At 39.1% G+C, this 15,551-nt stretch overlaps 1 protein-coding gene across 1 annotated transcript in view; it reads left to right on the top strand.

Moving 5' to 3' along the window:
- Window positions 1–15,551, top strand: part of LOC149285481 (AP-3 complex subunit beta-1-like) — a 103,996-nt gene that overhangs the window by 74,561 nt on the left and 13,884 nt on the right. Inside the window, exons 23-24 of the mRNA XM_089495260.1 lie at window positions 8,416–8,647; window positions 9,733–9,817. Of these exons, the coding sequence (XP_089351386.1) occupies window positions 8,416–8,647; window positions 9,733–9,817 (317 nt within the window). The remainder of the gene's footprint in view (window positions 1–8,415; window positions 8,648–9,732; window positions 9,818–15,551) is intronic.

Here is a 15,551-nt window from a genome sequence, read left to right as displayed (position 1 = left end):
TAGGGAGGTATAAGGCATTCCAGGAGGCAGAGTGGCATTAAGGGAGTTAAAAGGCATTGTATAGAGCACTCTGCCTCCAGAAATGCCTTATACCCCTATATGCCACTCTGGCATTTAGGGGGTTAAGAGGCATATTATGGGGCAGAGTGGCATATAGGGAGGTATAAGGCATTTCAGGAGGCAGAGTGCTCTATTAAATGCCCCTTTAACGCCACTCTGCCTCCTGAAATGCCTTATACCTCCCTATATGCCACTCTGCCCCATAATATGCCTTTTAACCCCCTAAGTGCCAGAGTAAAATGCCCTATGCCCCCATTTAACACACAGACACACACACACACACTTACCGGGCTTCCAATTTCCTGCTGTATTGCCGGGGCAGCGGGTTGACGTCTCCTTCCGCTGCAGCCGGAACGAGGTGGAGTTGGCAGCGGGGGTTTTCTGCGTCTGTCGCGGATACCTTCCCCGGCTGTCAGAGTTCCCCGCACCGGTGCGGGGAACTCTGATCTCTGACAGTCGGGGAAGGTATCCGCGACGGACGCAGACAACCCCCGCTGCTAGCCACACCTCCTTCCGGCTGCAGCGGACGTTGTCTACGCGGATCGCACCGGCAATACAGCAGGAAGCACCGGTAAGTGTGTGTCGGGGGGGGGGGGGAGAGAGACAGGAGGATCCAGGTCCCCTGCAGCGGTGCAGGGGATCTGGATCTTAGTCTCATAATCAGACCTCTATTTGAGGTCTGATTAGAAGACGACCCCGATTAGAAGACGAGGGGTATTTTTCAGAGCATTTGCTCTGAAAAAAACCTCGTCTTATAATCTAGCAAATACGGTAACAGAGAAAAGCAGTCCATAGACAAATCTGTGTGCAACATGTTTACTCGCCAGTTTCTTTGCATACATATCTAAAAATACTAAATACTGAATAAGGTTTAATCCGCGTTTAACTCTAACTTGCCTAAAAAAATAACAACAATCCATAATGATTGGTATATTTTTATTCATAGTAAGCCAGTGGTCAAATTCCTGCCGTGATCTGCTTCTGTCAGCGGGTGTTAGGGGCCAAATATGTTGCTTCAGGTTTTGGAAGGTCCGATTTACCTCCTCACATCTTATGCAGCAATCAGACATGACATGGGACATATTCATTGACCCTATGCCTTTCCAATGCTATCATTCACCGGAAGAGGCTGCCCGAGCTAGACAAGAGGCTCATTTCAATTCCAGCAATCGTAATTAAAGGTTAATTCACCGAGTCAGAATTAACGAGGAAAAATACAAATGATGGGCAAGCAGCTGCCGTTATAACACAACTTTAGAACAATACAATTATGCTGTGAATTTGACAAAGGAAAAAAAAAAAAGTCTACGATAATCAAACTGCGTTGTTCCATGGCTAATTGGGCTACAGAGGAGCGTTCTGTAATGGACGTGGTTTGATCACCACCGGGGGAAACACATTTCCTCCTTAATTAGCTAAAACTTTCTACAAAGTCAAGCTTTCCTATTGTTGTTGTTGTTCATTATTATTGCATATTGTTTGTGTTCAAATCCCTCATTTTTCAAAACTACACAAGTCAGTTTGCACATCTCAATCAAGGTGAGCCGTCAGAATGCTGGAGCAATCATTTGCGCGATATTTAACAGTATCGCTTTTATCTTGTATTTTGGCTTATTTTTCCTGTTTGTGTACTCCAATTGTACTATCTCTGCCTACATAGTAAAAAAAAAATGTTGTTTTTTTTTAAATGCTGGTTATAAACAGCGATAGATAATATAGATAATTATTTAATGTACATGCTCCAACATACACACACATATATAGATCTATAATATATATAATATGTTTTTGTGCAAATATTGCTAAAATATTGGTCTGCGCAATGTTGCTAGCCTGGACATCTACTGCTTTTTGATGTACTTTTATGGCATTAAAATCAAATTGAATTACCCATTTTTTTAATTATTATTATTAATGATAATAAACCATATTATTATTATTAATAAAATGTTATTATAGGGAGAGATGGTGTTTTAAATAACAAATAAGCCAAACTGTAATAATTTACACCATGCCTGGGAACAGCGAGCCATGCGAAGCAGCTTTTGTGAAGCCCGAGTGTCATTTTTACTGCAGTCACTGAATCCGAAACCTAGTTATGCCTAACTACAAAATAACCACATTTTATTTCCACGGAACCCGAGGACATATCTGTCAGGGAATTCCCTGGAACAGATCAGTCTGCGAGGAGTCCACTGAATAAAAACTCAATACATTGCTGACAGATGTAATAACGCTTGGTCAACAGACATTTGGAGCGCGATGAAATCATTGTAGATGGGGCTGTCTGCTATCAGCACTGTTCTTTTTAAAGCCAGCAAGGGCAGTATTAAAAAGTATCGCTCACGGATCCTCGACAGGGACTGATACGAAGTTATCTCTGCCTCATGCTTTTAAATGTAAGCTTTGTGTCATGTTATTTATAACTTTGATCTGAAGCATGCGGAACACGCCACGGTTTGGGTAACAGTTTTTAAATTGTAACTTAATCGCACGTCTATACCAACTTTCAAAAAGTACTGTATAGAAGTATTTTTGATTGTTTTATTGTAACATTGTCACAAAGATACAATCCGCACAGAATTGGGGCATTTTTTTGTGGTTTCAATTTAGTGTTATATATATATATATATATATATATATATATATATATATATATATAAATTTATTTTACTTAAAACATTTATTTTAACACTCATTCTGAAAGACTATGGTTGGATAACTTTTTTTTTTTTTTGAACATCTGGTTACGGGAAATGTGAATATAATTCATTTTTTCGCATCTTTAGTCTTCCATGAGTGTGAACTAAGGTTGTTGTCATGGAAACAATGTATAATGGATTATAAAGGAGCAAATTCCTTCTAGGTATGACACAAGTCTTTAAGACATGATCTGATTTAAGAGAATTCAAATTCTAAAAGAGAATGATGTCTTTTAGGTGAAAATACCTACCATTATTCTGTTTCAAACAATATTTTGATATAAGGAGCACCAAGAAATAGCATTTATGGGCCCCCTCTGGCTTAGGTAGTTGATAACTTTTCATTCATAATTAGTTCATAGAGAATCAAGAGACATTTCAGGGAAATTGAACTGTCAGTGGGTAGAAACAAGCATTTGACCTCATCACATTGAGTGGGGCCCATCATAATTTGTTCATTTGGTCCCCATCAGCCCAGGCTCATCTCTCATACGGCACCTCGCTGACCTTCCCTCTCCAATTCCGCTCAGTTCAGCTTTAATTATGACTCAGCAGACCTGAAGAAATATTGCTGCCGGCTGTCTAGAACCCTGAACTGCCACTCACCGAGAGATTGTTTTCTAACAGGTAATAAATGCCCGGAGGAAGTGTCGCTCTGTGCCCCCACGCAAGCACTGCCTCTTCGGAGATATTTTTTTCCACCCTTTCAAGTATGTCACCGGCGGAAAATGAAATGTTCATTTTGTAAAGGAGAAGATAGTATTACTGTGTGTGGTGTGTTTGCGCATGTTGGTTTGGGGGAGCAAAACTGAAGGAGGTGGAATAAACAGAGAAACATAGAATCTGATGATAGATAAGAACCATTCGGCCAATATAGCCGGTTCGTTTTCCTTGGTCTCATCCTATGCATGTTTAACTTCCCTCGCTGTATTTATGTCTGCTGCTTCAGCTTGGAAGCTGTTCCACTTAACTCATCATCTCAGTAAAGTAAAAAAAAAAATATATGTTTCAAAACATCTATACCCTGGCCATCTTGTTTTAGATTATGGCCTCTTGTTCTATTATTTCTCCTTGAATATATATATATATATATATATATATATATATATATATATATATATATATATATATATATATATATATATATATATATATATATATAATTACAATGTACTTTGTGGAATAAATTAATATTTGCTGAACATGTACAATAAAAGGCAATTTTTAGATGGAAATTTACATTTCTTATTTTCATTTTTTATATGATACTTTTGTCCTACAATCCCCGGTTGTTTGTGTTCATGTGGAGTTTCATGGAAATGCACATAATGGTTCAACTGACTTTTCCTGAACCTAAAACAAGTCTGGAAAATGTCTCATCGAAGCATGTCCAGTGATACATACAGTATGTACAAGCGAATATATTTTTATACTTGGATCACATGGTGCTCCTCCACCGCAACAAAACATTGATTGAACTCTGCACTAAGTTACCTAAAAAAAAACATTAGCAATTCTTTCCTTTTGAGGCCTTCTCTTCAAAAAGAGCAGCCCTTCTCCTCCATGGTCTGACTGTTCTTGCCGCTGATTGGCTGGTTGAAGAGTAATCTCACTGATTTAACTCTATACATCGACAGAAGCTTATTGGGGACGGGCTTGTATAAAGTTAAGTGAAATTAGGGCATTTAAACCTCGGCTCCCTGGAGACTCTTCTTCTTCTAACTCTCTGTTTAGTGAATAAACACCAATGGGTTATTTAGACGAGACCTGACCCAGGCTACAGCAAATGTTATGCCTGAAGAGAAACCATGGTGTACATTTTCACTAAAAACCAGACAGTACCTGCACTTACATGTCTGGAGATCCTGGGATTGTTCAATGTGACCATCTGAAGGTTTAATCAATGAGGTTAAATAATGAGTAAAACCCCTCGGAGATGTAGCAGCTGAGGTAGACGTACTTGGAAACAGGATGCTATTGATTATAAACGACTATAATTTCCAGATAAATAGGCCAAGCACCTAGGATTCCCAATATGTACAGATCACCACGCTGTCCACCTCGCACGACTCTTGGTCTTATCGCATTCGGCTTATTCTCCGTTCTGTCTTGGCTTCTTCTTTGTGATTTTGTGTTTTCCTCGGTGTGTAATCATTAGGTAAATGACATTAGGTCCATGTTATATATTGCGGTATCTTTGCTAGGCAGCGTTGCCCTTGTTTTGGCTGTATCATGGGGTTTTAAATAGGAAGACCGTCATAATCTGATTGCTCCTTCCCAATTTCTCTACAATTAAAATAATCTGAGTCCGCGCTCGCGAGCAGCGTATTCTTGCGGGGAATGTTAGTGTCAGCAGGATTTTCAGGTCATTTGACATAAAGGATACAGGTGCGGCGTTAGCCCGCGGTGAAGGTGATCGCTGGTTTCATCAATCACTTTGCCTTCCTTTAAGTTGATACGTAATAGAGCCCTTCAATCAGCTTCCTTCTTCTTTTGTTCACAGAATAAAATAGAGCAACGTAGGGACTTGATTTTTGTCAAGGTTATGAAAAAGATTGTTAGTTGTTTACCCTGAGGAAAAGACGGCAGCATCTGGGGGATCCCGTGTGTCGCCACACTTGGAGGTCTCGTGCAGGCATGCATTGGATATTAAGGAATTGCTTACTAACTTGGACACATGTCATTGTGTACATGTGTATGAAATCATGTGATTGTGTGATCATGTGATGTGATTGTGTGACAGGATTACGTTTTATTTCATCATTTAATGCATTACTGTATCCGCCCCTAATCATTTTTTGTAGGAAAAATATAACTAAGCCTTTCGAAGGTAGCAGCGGGTTGTAGTGTTGCCAAATTGCAAGAATGATATATACCTGTGTGTGTGTGTAGATTCCCTCACTATATACGCATCTACCACTTCTGATGAGAGGCTCTTTCATTTATCTACCACCCTCTCTGTTACGTAAAACTTCATTACATCTAAACCTCTGGGCCTCCTGTTTTGGATTTTGACATCTTGTTCTAACATTTCTCCTTCTTTAAAACAAACTTCACACCTGTACTTTGTTCAATCCCTTTAAGTATTTAAATGTTTCTCTTCTTCCAAACTATGCATATTCACCAACTAACCATTCACCGTTTGAACTCTTTGCAAAATGTCCTTCATTTCCCGTAGATGATCAGATCATTTTTGTTTTTACTCAAAGACCTGATGATTTTAAGTGTCGATTGGACTGCAGAATGTGCTGTCCTTATGGGGTTAAAAATCAACAGCAAGACTGATCAACACAGCTTACAATCGAAAAGCAAACTGATGAACAACAAACACAAATTTGTTGTGATTTATGACTTAACCATGTCTCGAAACTATATCATTATACTTGCAGAATACATATATTATGTGATCTATATATATATATACATACACACAAACAGTATAGTGATGTAGTTTTGAGACATGGTTAAACTCTACTAATACTATACTTGTATGATGCTCTTAGATCAGAAGTTCTGAGTGTATGTTCTCTTCTCCATCCTTACCAAATGTCTAGACCTTTCATCCTGAGTTGGCTTTCCTTGCATCCTCTTCCCAGTACTATAGCTCCATTGGTACATTTGGATAATCAAGTAGGTTAAATAATGTCCTTTGCAATGGAACCCGCTATGTACATTTCATGTCCCAAATATCTCCCTGTGTTCTCTGCTGCCTGACTTACGCCTCTCTGTACCTCTTGTGACCTCCTCTCACTTTCACCCTTAAGACTATTCATATCTTTAATGAACCACCCTAACGCCCTTCCTTGGTCATCTATACATTTAAACAGCAGAGGAAGGCTGTATGATCGCAGATTTATATACATCAATATATATTACTCCTAACGAAAAGCCAGATTTAAAAGCCCTAATAAAGTACCTCTTTCTAAAAAAAATATATATATATATTTAGAGGACTCTAGAATTTGCCACGAAAAATGTTGGTTTTGTTAAGGCAAAATAATCAAAGAAAAAAGGTTATTGCAATATTTTAAAGATATTCAAATATTCAAGAGTCTGTAAATCGATCGGCTTTGAGCACAACGCCGTTCCTCCGTTACAAGCTTTCATTTGACGCTGTAAAAAGGGGAAAATAGAAGTTAAAAAGAAATGCAAAAACACCGACGTATAATTCATTTTGCTCCATTCTAGAAGGTTTCCCAATTTAAATCTTAATACCCTTAAAAAAGCAGACATGCTGTGGCATAAAATAACTATTAGTGACGAGTTTGTATCCTATAAATCTAACTCGAGTTGATAATATGGTCCATTACCAGCTAACTGCACAGAGTATTTTTCATTTTACACTCTTCAGTTACTTTTTAGTGAAGTGTTAAAAAATATGAAGCTTTTCTCCTCTTTAAAATTGCACGCTGTCTGTCTGTTATTAGGAGGATAACCGCTCTTATAAATGTTTCAGTGAGCTCTAAGTAGACAGTTATGTGCCCTCACATTCCACGCTTATTTGCTTACCGTAATAAACTGATAAAATATGTGTGCTTTGCTGCTGTGTATCTATAGGCATCAGGAATCGCATAGATTTCCTTGAGAAATAACGTCGTGTCTGCAGAATTGATTGGTTATTTTCAGAAACCAAAGGTGTAACTTATCGTTTCCGAGTACTCGGGGGACGTTCTATGGTAGTTTGTTTCAAAGAGGTCTGAGGTTTCTCATTATGTTCCTTTCCAAACTAGTTTTTAGCAAAATAATTATTTTCCTATGATGATATTTAATGCGATGGTTCTCGAATCTCCTGCACCAACAACACTCATAATACATATACATATGTGTGTACGTGGCAAAGGGTAGCCGTGCATCTACTTTACAACAACAAATTCCATCAGTCAAAAGGTATCCATTGTCTTCTCATCTCCAGACCAGACTCGCTGTAGTAAAATGCATTTGTTTAGGTTGACCTCTTTCCACCTTTTGTTCTTTGTTGAGTATCTAAGATGACTACATGTCATGAAGCGGGACACATATGTCCATACCTGGGAACTCTTCAGGTTTGACCCGGAGATTGCCGGGTGAGCGCTGCTTCTCCAGTCCTCCGGGTCAAGACCCGAATCCTCCGAGTCACGGGAGCGGGGTCTTGACACGCCCCACTCCACCCACTGATGTCAGGGGAACTCCCACCGACCTCACAGGACCGACGGCTGACCTCAGTGGGCAGTTGTGGCCACGTCCCGCAAGGGAAGGCCCTGGGTAGCCAGAGCCCAGAAGTTCCCAGGTATGCATATGTGTAGTTATGTTGCCCTGTTGGAGAAGGTAGAGGCTTTCCTGGCCAAGATCTTTATGAGATTCTCCCAACAAGGAAGCCAATGCGGAGAGTCTGGATATAACGACATATTCTGGATTCTGGTACAACGAAGAAAGGGTTCAAATCGTGATGGTCTGAGCCAGTGGAGCACAGATCTCTACTCCCTCATAACAAGATACCACGTAAAAAAAAATTGCTTTATGTTGGCCATTAGGTCTTTGAAGGCCCCTTCTCTTCTTTTGCTTGAATGTACTTTGGCTTTTGGGACTCTTCATTAGACGCTGGTTGCAGTTTCTGTCTGCTCTTCTGTTTGCTTTGTAATCCATCACCTAAAATGTATTTTTTCTTTCTTGATAGGTTTCCGCTCCTACCTTTGTTCCGTCAAAAACATTTGAACTTCTCCATAGAATGAGTGGCAAAGGACTAGCGGCACACTACCATTTCCCAAGGCAGCCTTGCATTTACGGAAGCCAGATGATCTCCGTACAAATTACATTCCAAAATACCAGTGATAAAAAAATTGAGGATATTCACCTAGAAGAAAGAAAGATGCCAGCAGGGATGAAGATGCACGCGTTTAATCCCATAGGTGAGCGGCGCATGCTTTATAATCATAGCGACTGTTTATGACCTGCAAGTGATATATTTTCAAGCAATAATGATTTTCAGTTACAGCATTCAAAGGATCATTAATTAATATGTAATGAAGTTTCCTAGCGTGTTATAGGTGGGATACAAATGGAAAATAAATATTCCCTAATAGCAATGTGTTCAAGAGCCAATTTGCATTAAATTTTATTCTTTTATTCTTCAACAGCATTTCATCTTGTGTTTGTTTTAAAAGAAAAAAAAAACATTGTTAACTAATCCGGCTTTAATTACATTGTCGTGAACATCCTTGGGGTTTATTCACTAAAGGGGGAGTTTCATTTTACTATTCAGTGTAAAGGGCCATCTAAAGCAAAATTCTCTAACATGAATAGGTAAATCTGATTAAGTAATCTCTCTTGATTTATCTATACATTATACAGGACCAGCCAAGCTCTTCCTGCAGCAGAAGCTCATTTGGGTTGGACCTTCATAATGAATAGTAAAGTTAGAGAGCTGAAACACAACTTTCTTTACTTAATAGACCCCTTTGTGTGGGTATCGTATAGATGGCCTTAACCAACTGATTAGTCATTGATCCTTTGAGTATATTATTTCTTCTTTTCTTCTCATCGATGGCTCTGTGGTGTTGGCCAATGCAGGGACCTTGGCTTAGATAGACTATTCTCTGATCATTGAGCTGTGTATAAAGAGCACTTCAGGTGCAAAATTGGGCTGCAATCACCATAGCAACCAATGATTGAATGTAAAAAAAATTTTTTTTCCTCTTCAAAGAGAAGAAACATAATAGGCGCTACTAGTGGTGGCGTTGGTTGATTTGATAACACCCTGTTTTATATTAAATGCTATTTTTAAACAAATAAACCTGATAAACCAGTAAAAGATTATTGGGAAAGTTCCAGCACCTGCTTCTCCTATCACACGCGCCTCCAGTGCGGCAGGCCTTCCCGGCCATTAATGTGATAAGCGGGGCGTATTTATCACACACACATGCCGGCTCAGGTTTCTTATTTGATTTGCTTTTGCCTTTGTAAATGTATTTGGGCAAAACATTTTATTTTGCAGATTCTCTGGAGCCAGATGGATCCATTACGGTCTCGATGGGTATTGACTTCTGCGATTCCGCTCAGACTGCCAGTTTCCAGTTGTGGTACGTTGTATTGCTGCAAATAACAAACAACGTTGTATGCGCGCTTGTGTTTGGAATAATCCACAAACAGGAAGGATAAAGGAATTGTGTAACGTATTGGAACGCTGGAACCTATAACAGATACATAGATTCTTCTCTGTGTTTTGTTTCCGTTCCTCCTGGTGTATTATGTTATAGCATACAAAATAATGCCAACATTTAATTTTATTTCACATTAGCTGTATCATTTTCTTTATGCCATTCGTCATTGTTTTGTAGCCCCAGTTTTTTAAGATGTTTCTTGTTGCACGTAAAACACTTCATCTCACTGATTTATTATGCAGATCTGGCTCAATCCTTGCTGGATTGGCCCTTCATAATGTGTTGTGGAGTTGGATGAAATAATTCAGGTTCCCTGAATTAAAGTGAATTCACGTTGATTTAGCTATATATACAGCAGGAAAAAGCATATATCGCAGGAAAAATGGCCAAATCTGAACGATTTTGACAAGGGCCAAATTGTAACGACTGGGTCAGAGCATCTTCAGAACTGTAGCTCTTGTGGGGTGTTCCCGGTCTGCAGTGGTCAGTATCAAAAGGGGGCCAAGGAAGGAAAAGCAGTGAACAGGCGACAGGGTCTTGGGCGGCCAAGGCTCACCGATGCACGTGGTGTCACTCCGGGAGGATCTGACACAGCAGGTGGATCCGCAAGCAGTCATGACGGGTCTTCGGACTTTTCAAAGAGTAATGCAGAATGACTTGAGGTGCTGTGAGAATTAAGTAAATCCCGGGAAAGGTATATGGAGTGTTGTATGCTTAGTCTATCAGTAAATTGGACTCTTCCAGTGTTTGGGGAAAGGGATGTTTGTAATGATAAATACATGCAGTGTACCTTAGTACATTGATTTTATGCAGATCATCACCTTTATGTTTCAGGAGGTTCAATGTATTAGATATATAAAAACTGATTACTTATTCCGTCTTCTCGAAGTAATTGTTTATTATTTTCTTATTAGGCAAACAAGGCGGATCAATATTACTGAATGGCTGGCTGGAGCATAGAATGCTATAAATAGGATCGGTTTAAACATTGGCTGCGTATTAGTTTTAATGATCCGTGCCAATGTTATCTCAATGACAAAGTCTGAGCTGACCACCAAACAATATTTTGTGTTAAAACACTATGGAAAAGAATAATGATGGTGTTGATTTTTCCTTGCTTGGTTGTGGTTACATTTCATTGAATGAAGCATTTGGGCAATGGAAGAGGCTCTGTGGGAATGCCCCTCATGTCCCAGAAAGTAAAATGAAAACTCAGCTAAAATCGTTGCCATGTAAAAAATAAAAAACAAAAGGGAAGCCGGTGAGTTTCTGGTCCAGACAGAGCTTGGCTTTCCCTGTATAATGTATAATTCATTCAATGAGATTTCTTCCAAGTCTCTTTACGCATCCAGTCAAGCCCTGGCTGGAAAACTTGCCCTTCTTAATGAATAGAGAGCCGAGGAAGCCAAAAACCACAGCTCTCCTTTTATTGAAAAGACCCCATAGTGTAAGATTGTGCTTATTGGAAAGTGTAAAGCAACAGGCATTACATAGTTGTTGCCCTCTGTTTCTTCTTTATGCTTGTTGTATAAACCAGGAGACGGCTCCTTCCGTCCAACAAGTCCACCTACATTGTGATGGACACAACACTGTTTGATGGTGGTCAGAGCTTCTGGGTTGCATTCTGTTTAGAGATTGGGGATCTATCTTGGACATCTGTAGAGTAGATTAAATAGCATTTTAACCCGAACCCTACATATATTTTTGGGATATGTACTTTTCTGGGATAGATAAATGGAACAGCCCCCCAGCAGGAGTGGTAGAGGCTAATACAACGAGGGGTAGGCATGAACCTATTCTAAAGAGAAGACCAAGGACTGAGGGCTGAGTCTTTACATCAGGAAAAATGGCCAGCCTAGATGGCCGAATAGTTCTTATCTGGTTTGCTCTCAGCTAATGTTGCCAACCCGCGCTCTTGTGTGTGCTTTTATGAAAACATTGCATATCAAAAGAACACTTATTTCTGGGCAGTAAAATTATATTACAATTTTAGATCATTACTGATGTTGTAAAGCCATTCTTCCCAGTGATTGCATGTTACGTATTACACTTCTTGCATTCTCTACAGTTTCTTTAGCAAGGTCTCCCCCAGATTTACAAATGGACCTGTTATGTACAATTTTTTGGGGCTGTGACTGTATTTTAATACGTCTCGGAGTATAATGACACATGCAGGTTCAAGCCCCTTCTCCACCTTCATCCTTGTAAGGGAGCCAAAGCGTTCTACCGATGGGGAGGAACAACATACTGGTAATAAGCCATGCGAATTCTGTCCTCCGTCATAAGAAGGCAGATAGATTATGTGGATCGGTTATACGTCTACGTTGGTTATTTAATGTTGCGTTGATGGGTCAACCTTAGCGTTAATTCACTCCACAGCAATACGTTACTCAACAAATTTCAACCTGCAGCGGCCAAAAATAATCAGAACATTTCCTGCAAAGCAATGTTTCCTACTTGTTTTATATGGTCTCCTAGTTTTATTTTCTCTCATGTTCCCTACTATTTCTTTTCCTAAACTCACCTTCTCGTCTCCCCACTCATCCGGCCAAAAATAAGCTTTAAACCAGGAGGAATAATAATAATGCAAATCCTACGGTGGTTGCTTTAAATAGAACATTTTTATTTCTCCTAGTTTTGGAAAACCACTGCTTCCCCCACACACAAACGCGCACGCACACACACAAAAGCGCACACAAACCCGCGCACACACACACACCAGTCATACGGGACTCCCACTTTCCACTGGCTATCCTGAATTGAGTTCATTTATATTACAACACGAATACTTTTTTGTGTTATCTCTCTTTAGAAGAAAGTTAGCAATGTTTCCCCCCACTTACAATGTATCCTGGCAAGCAGGGCATTTTGCTTGACCTGACTGCCGTTTTGTTTAGGGGAAAGTAGCATGTCATTTATTTAGGTTTTTTCTTTAAGAACCATACAACATGAACGCATCCATCGTCATAATTATTTTCTTTGCGTTGTTCCTGGAGAAGCACTTTGTCCTGCATCAAATGTAATTGATCCTCAGGCAGTTTAATCACAATTACTCACTTTCTTAATTGGCCTGCCCAAAATCTGAAAATGGAAACCGATCGGCAGGGTTTAAATCAATAGCTTTATAGCAGGACTAGAGGGGGTTGGCAGATAGTGCTAATGAGCCGATCAATTGACTTTAGATGCCAATCACCAGCTATGCGTTTTGCATAACAAATGGGGTCCTCTGGCATTAACCCTCCAAGCAGGCTGTACCTTTTTGCTCTAGAGCTGAAATGGTTAAATTGCACATTTATAATGAGTGTCTTGGGCAGCTGAGTGTAGCGCCATCTCAGCTAAATGTTTCTCTTTAGGTGCCACATATACACAGTAACTGAGGGAAAGATATGTTTTATGAGTATTCTTTAAAGTGATCTGAAATCCCTTGGCTCCCTTGGAGTCTCCTGTTATCATACATTGAAAAAAAACACCAAGAAATTCAGGTGTGTCAGACCTGGGAGGGCTGAGACCTTCTGGGGCAGGTAAAGGTAAAGTGTCCCCGTCGGCCACCTGTTACACCGTTACACTCTCCGACACGTACACGCGCTAACACATAGTGACTCTAACTCTGTCACGCACACCCACTTATGCACTCATGATGACACACATGTACTAAGGCATATACATTCATGCTAACATACACACATATGCCCCCCCCCACCAGCCCACCAATGGTGCCAGCTATTATCTGTGTAGGCACAGTGAGAATAGGGGTTTATACTTCTTTTATAGGTTTTATTCCATTCGTTCATATTTTCTATTCTGGAAATCTGATGTTTTTAAATAATACAGTTCATAGAAAAACCCTGGGCCGTCTGTTTAACTGCAGACTGTTGGGGAGCCTGTTGATTTGCGGCATCTAAACATATAGTTTTTCGTATATATGCTTTCCCTCGGCTCTGCGGCTGCTTCATTAGCCGTTTGATTTTGCAGACATCAGCGGAATATATCAGTAGAACGGTTTCTTATCACCATATATCCTTATTTAAAACGGCTGCTTGGGGAAGGTTTACAGCGGGACTGAAACGAGTGGCGTCCGGGGCGTTTAACTGTTACTCGGAATGTTTTATGGTGTTCCTGGGTAGGACCGTAATAATATTTGTTTCAGTCAGCTTATTTGGTTATTCCTTTTTTTATGTATTTGTTATATATCGCTACGTGCTCGTGCAGTTTCCTGCTATTTATTTTCTGTCAATAGATCTATGTATTTTTAGATCAACTATTTATTTAATTTTTTTTTTTATTTTTTTTCATGTATTAAAAGATTTTTATATTCGTCCCAAATTTTGGGTTGCAATTTCCTTAAAATCAGAACACTGTCCACTTTTTTTTCATACATTCGCCGTATGCTTTGGGACCTTTCAGTCTGATTTTTACGTGCAGTCCATTTCAAGGTACATCTGATTATTTCTCAAAGATAGTGTACAACCTAACAAATTACGTCAGGTGACTCTTGGATTGAATGAAAAGATCCCAGATATATTTTTGTATTCTTGAATAAACATTAATTATATAATTTAGGGGAAGTCTAGCTTCTGATATATTTTAATTCTAGCTAGCACCAATATAAATAAATAAGTTTACTTCATATTTAATGAAGTAAAGTTGTGCTTAACGCGTTTCGCGCCCGTACTCGCTGTATACTCATAAGATAAATATTAAGCCCAAAGTTAGATGTTTATGTTGTATTATCAATGGGTCATGTTATACGAATAAATGTGCAACTAAACACAGATAACAACCATTGCCAATCAAAGAAAATACTATGGAAGGAAAAAGACAAAAGAACAGCAAAAAAAAGGCAGGTATTTATCTAAAAACAACCTATAATACCCCAAATTGACAAGAGCTCTATGTAGTAAATATAATAATAAGGTGACACATTATAAATAGGATATAGAAAGATTATCTATAATTTAACCTATACATCATGCTAGCCAATAACACACCAATGGCATAGATCAAATTTTAGCCAAGCATATAGAGTTTTGTTCTTGTGTTTTTAATGTGAGGCGCTGTGTTTAATGCTTCAGTTAAATAAAACACCATTTAATGGTTCTTACCGAGGTTTGTGTTTTATTCTGCGTGCGTTCGCTTGGCTAATTAATCCACGCAGCCTAATACAGCAAAGCTGTTCTCATCCATTCTGTTATTGAACTTCAAATGTTCAATTTAAAAAAAAAAAAACTTAAGCACATCAATAACATATTGTAAATATTCTTTGAAATATCACATGTATTAATCAATTGGTTTTCTATTACCAGTGATTGTTTCCTATTTATTAAAATGGGACCCACTGGAGGGTAAGCAATCAATATTTCGCGGTAGTATGGTAAATCAAATAGAGCTGCCGGTGATTATCTGTATGGCATTCCTTTTCACGATATTAGTTTCTGAGCCCTGGAGACCTTAGCTTCCGATTTGGTCCAACTGACACCTAAAAGTGAGCAAAGGTTCTAGTCATAAATGCAGTAACTCCCATTCAACGTAATATTAGAATTTAGTGGATTTAAGTTGTATTGTTTAGTACAACTCTGAAGGGAAGACTACATATGGATCAATTGCATTTGTTACACATGTTGCGTGTAGACTGGTAAAAAGGCCAAAGAACTTG

Source organism: Sceloporus occidentalis, unplaced genomic scaffold (assembly GCF_023333645.1).
Source record: "Sceloporus occidentalis isolate IW3139 unplaced genomic scaffold, rSceOcc1.0.p SCAF_78, whole genome shotgun sequence".
NCBI classification, from domain to species: domain Eukaryota; kingdom Metazoa; phylum Chordata; class Lepidosauria; order Squamata; family Phrynosomatidae; genus Sceloporus; species Sceloporus occidentalis.
Note: the sequence above shows the minus strand (reverse complement) of the source record. Positions and strands in the feature narration are given on the sequence as shown.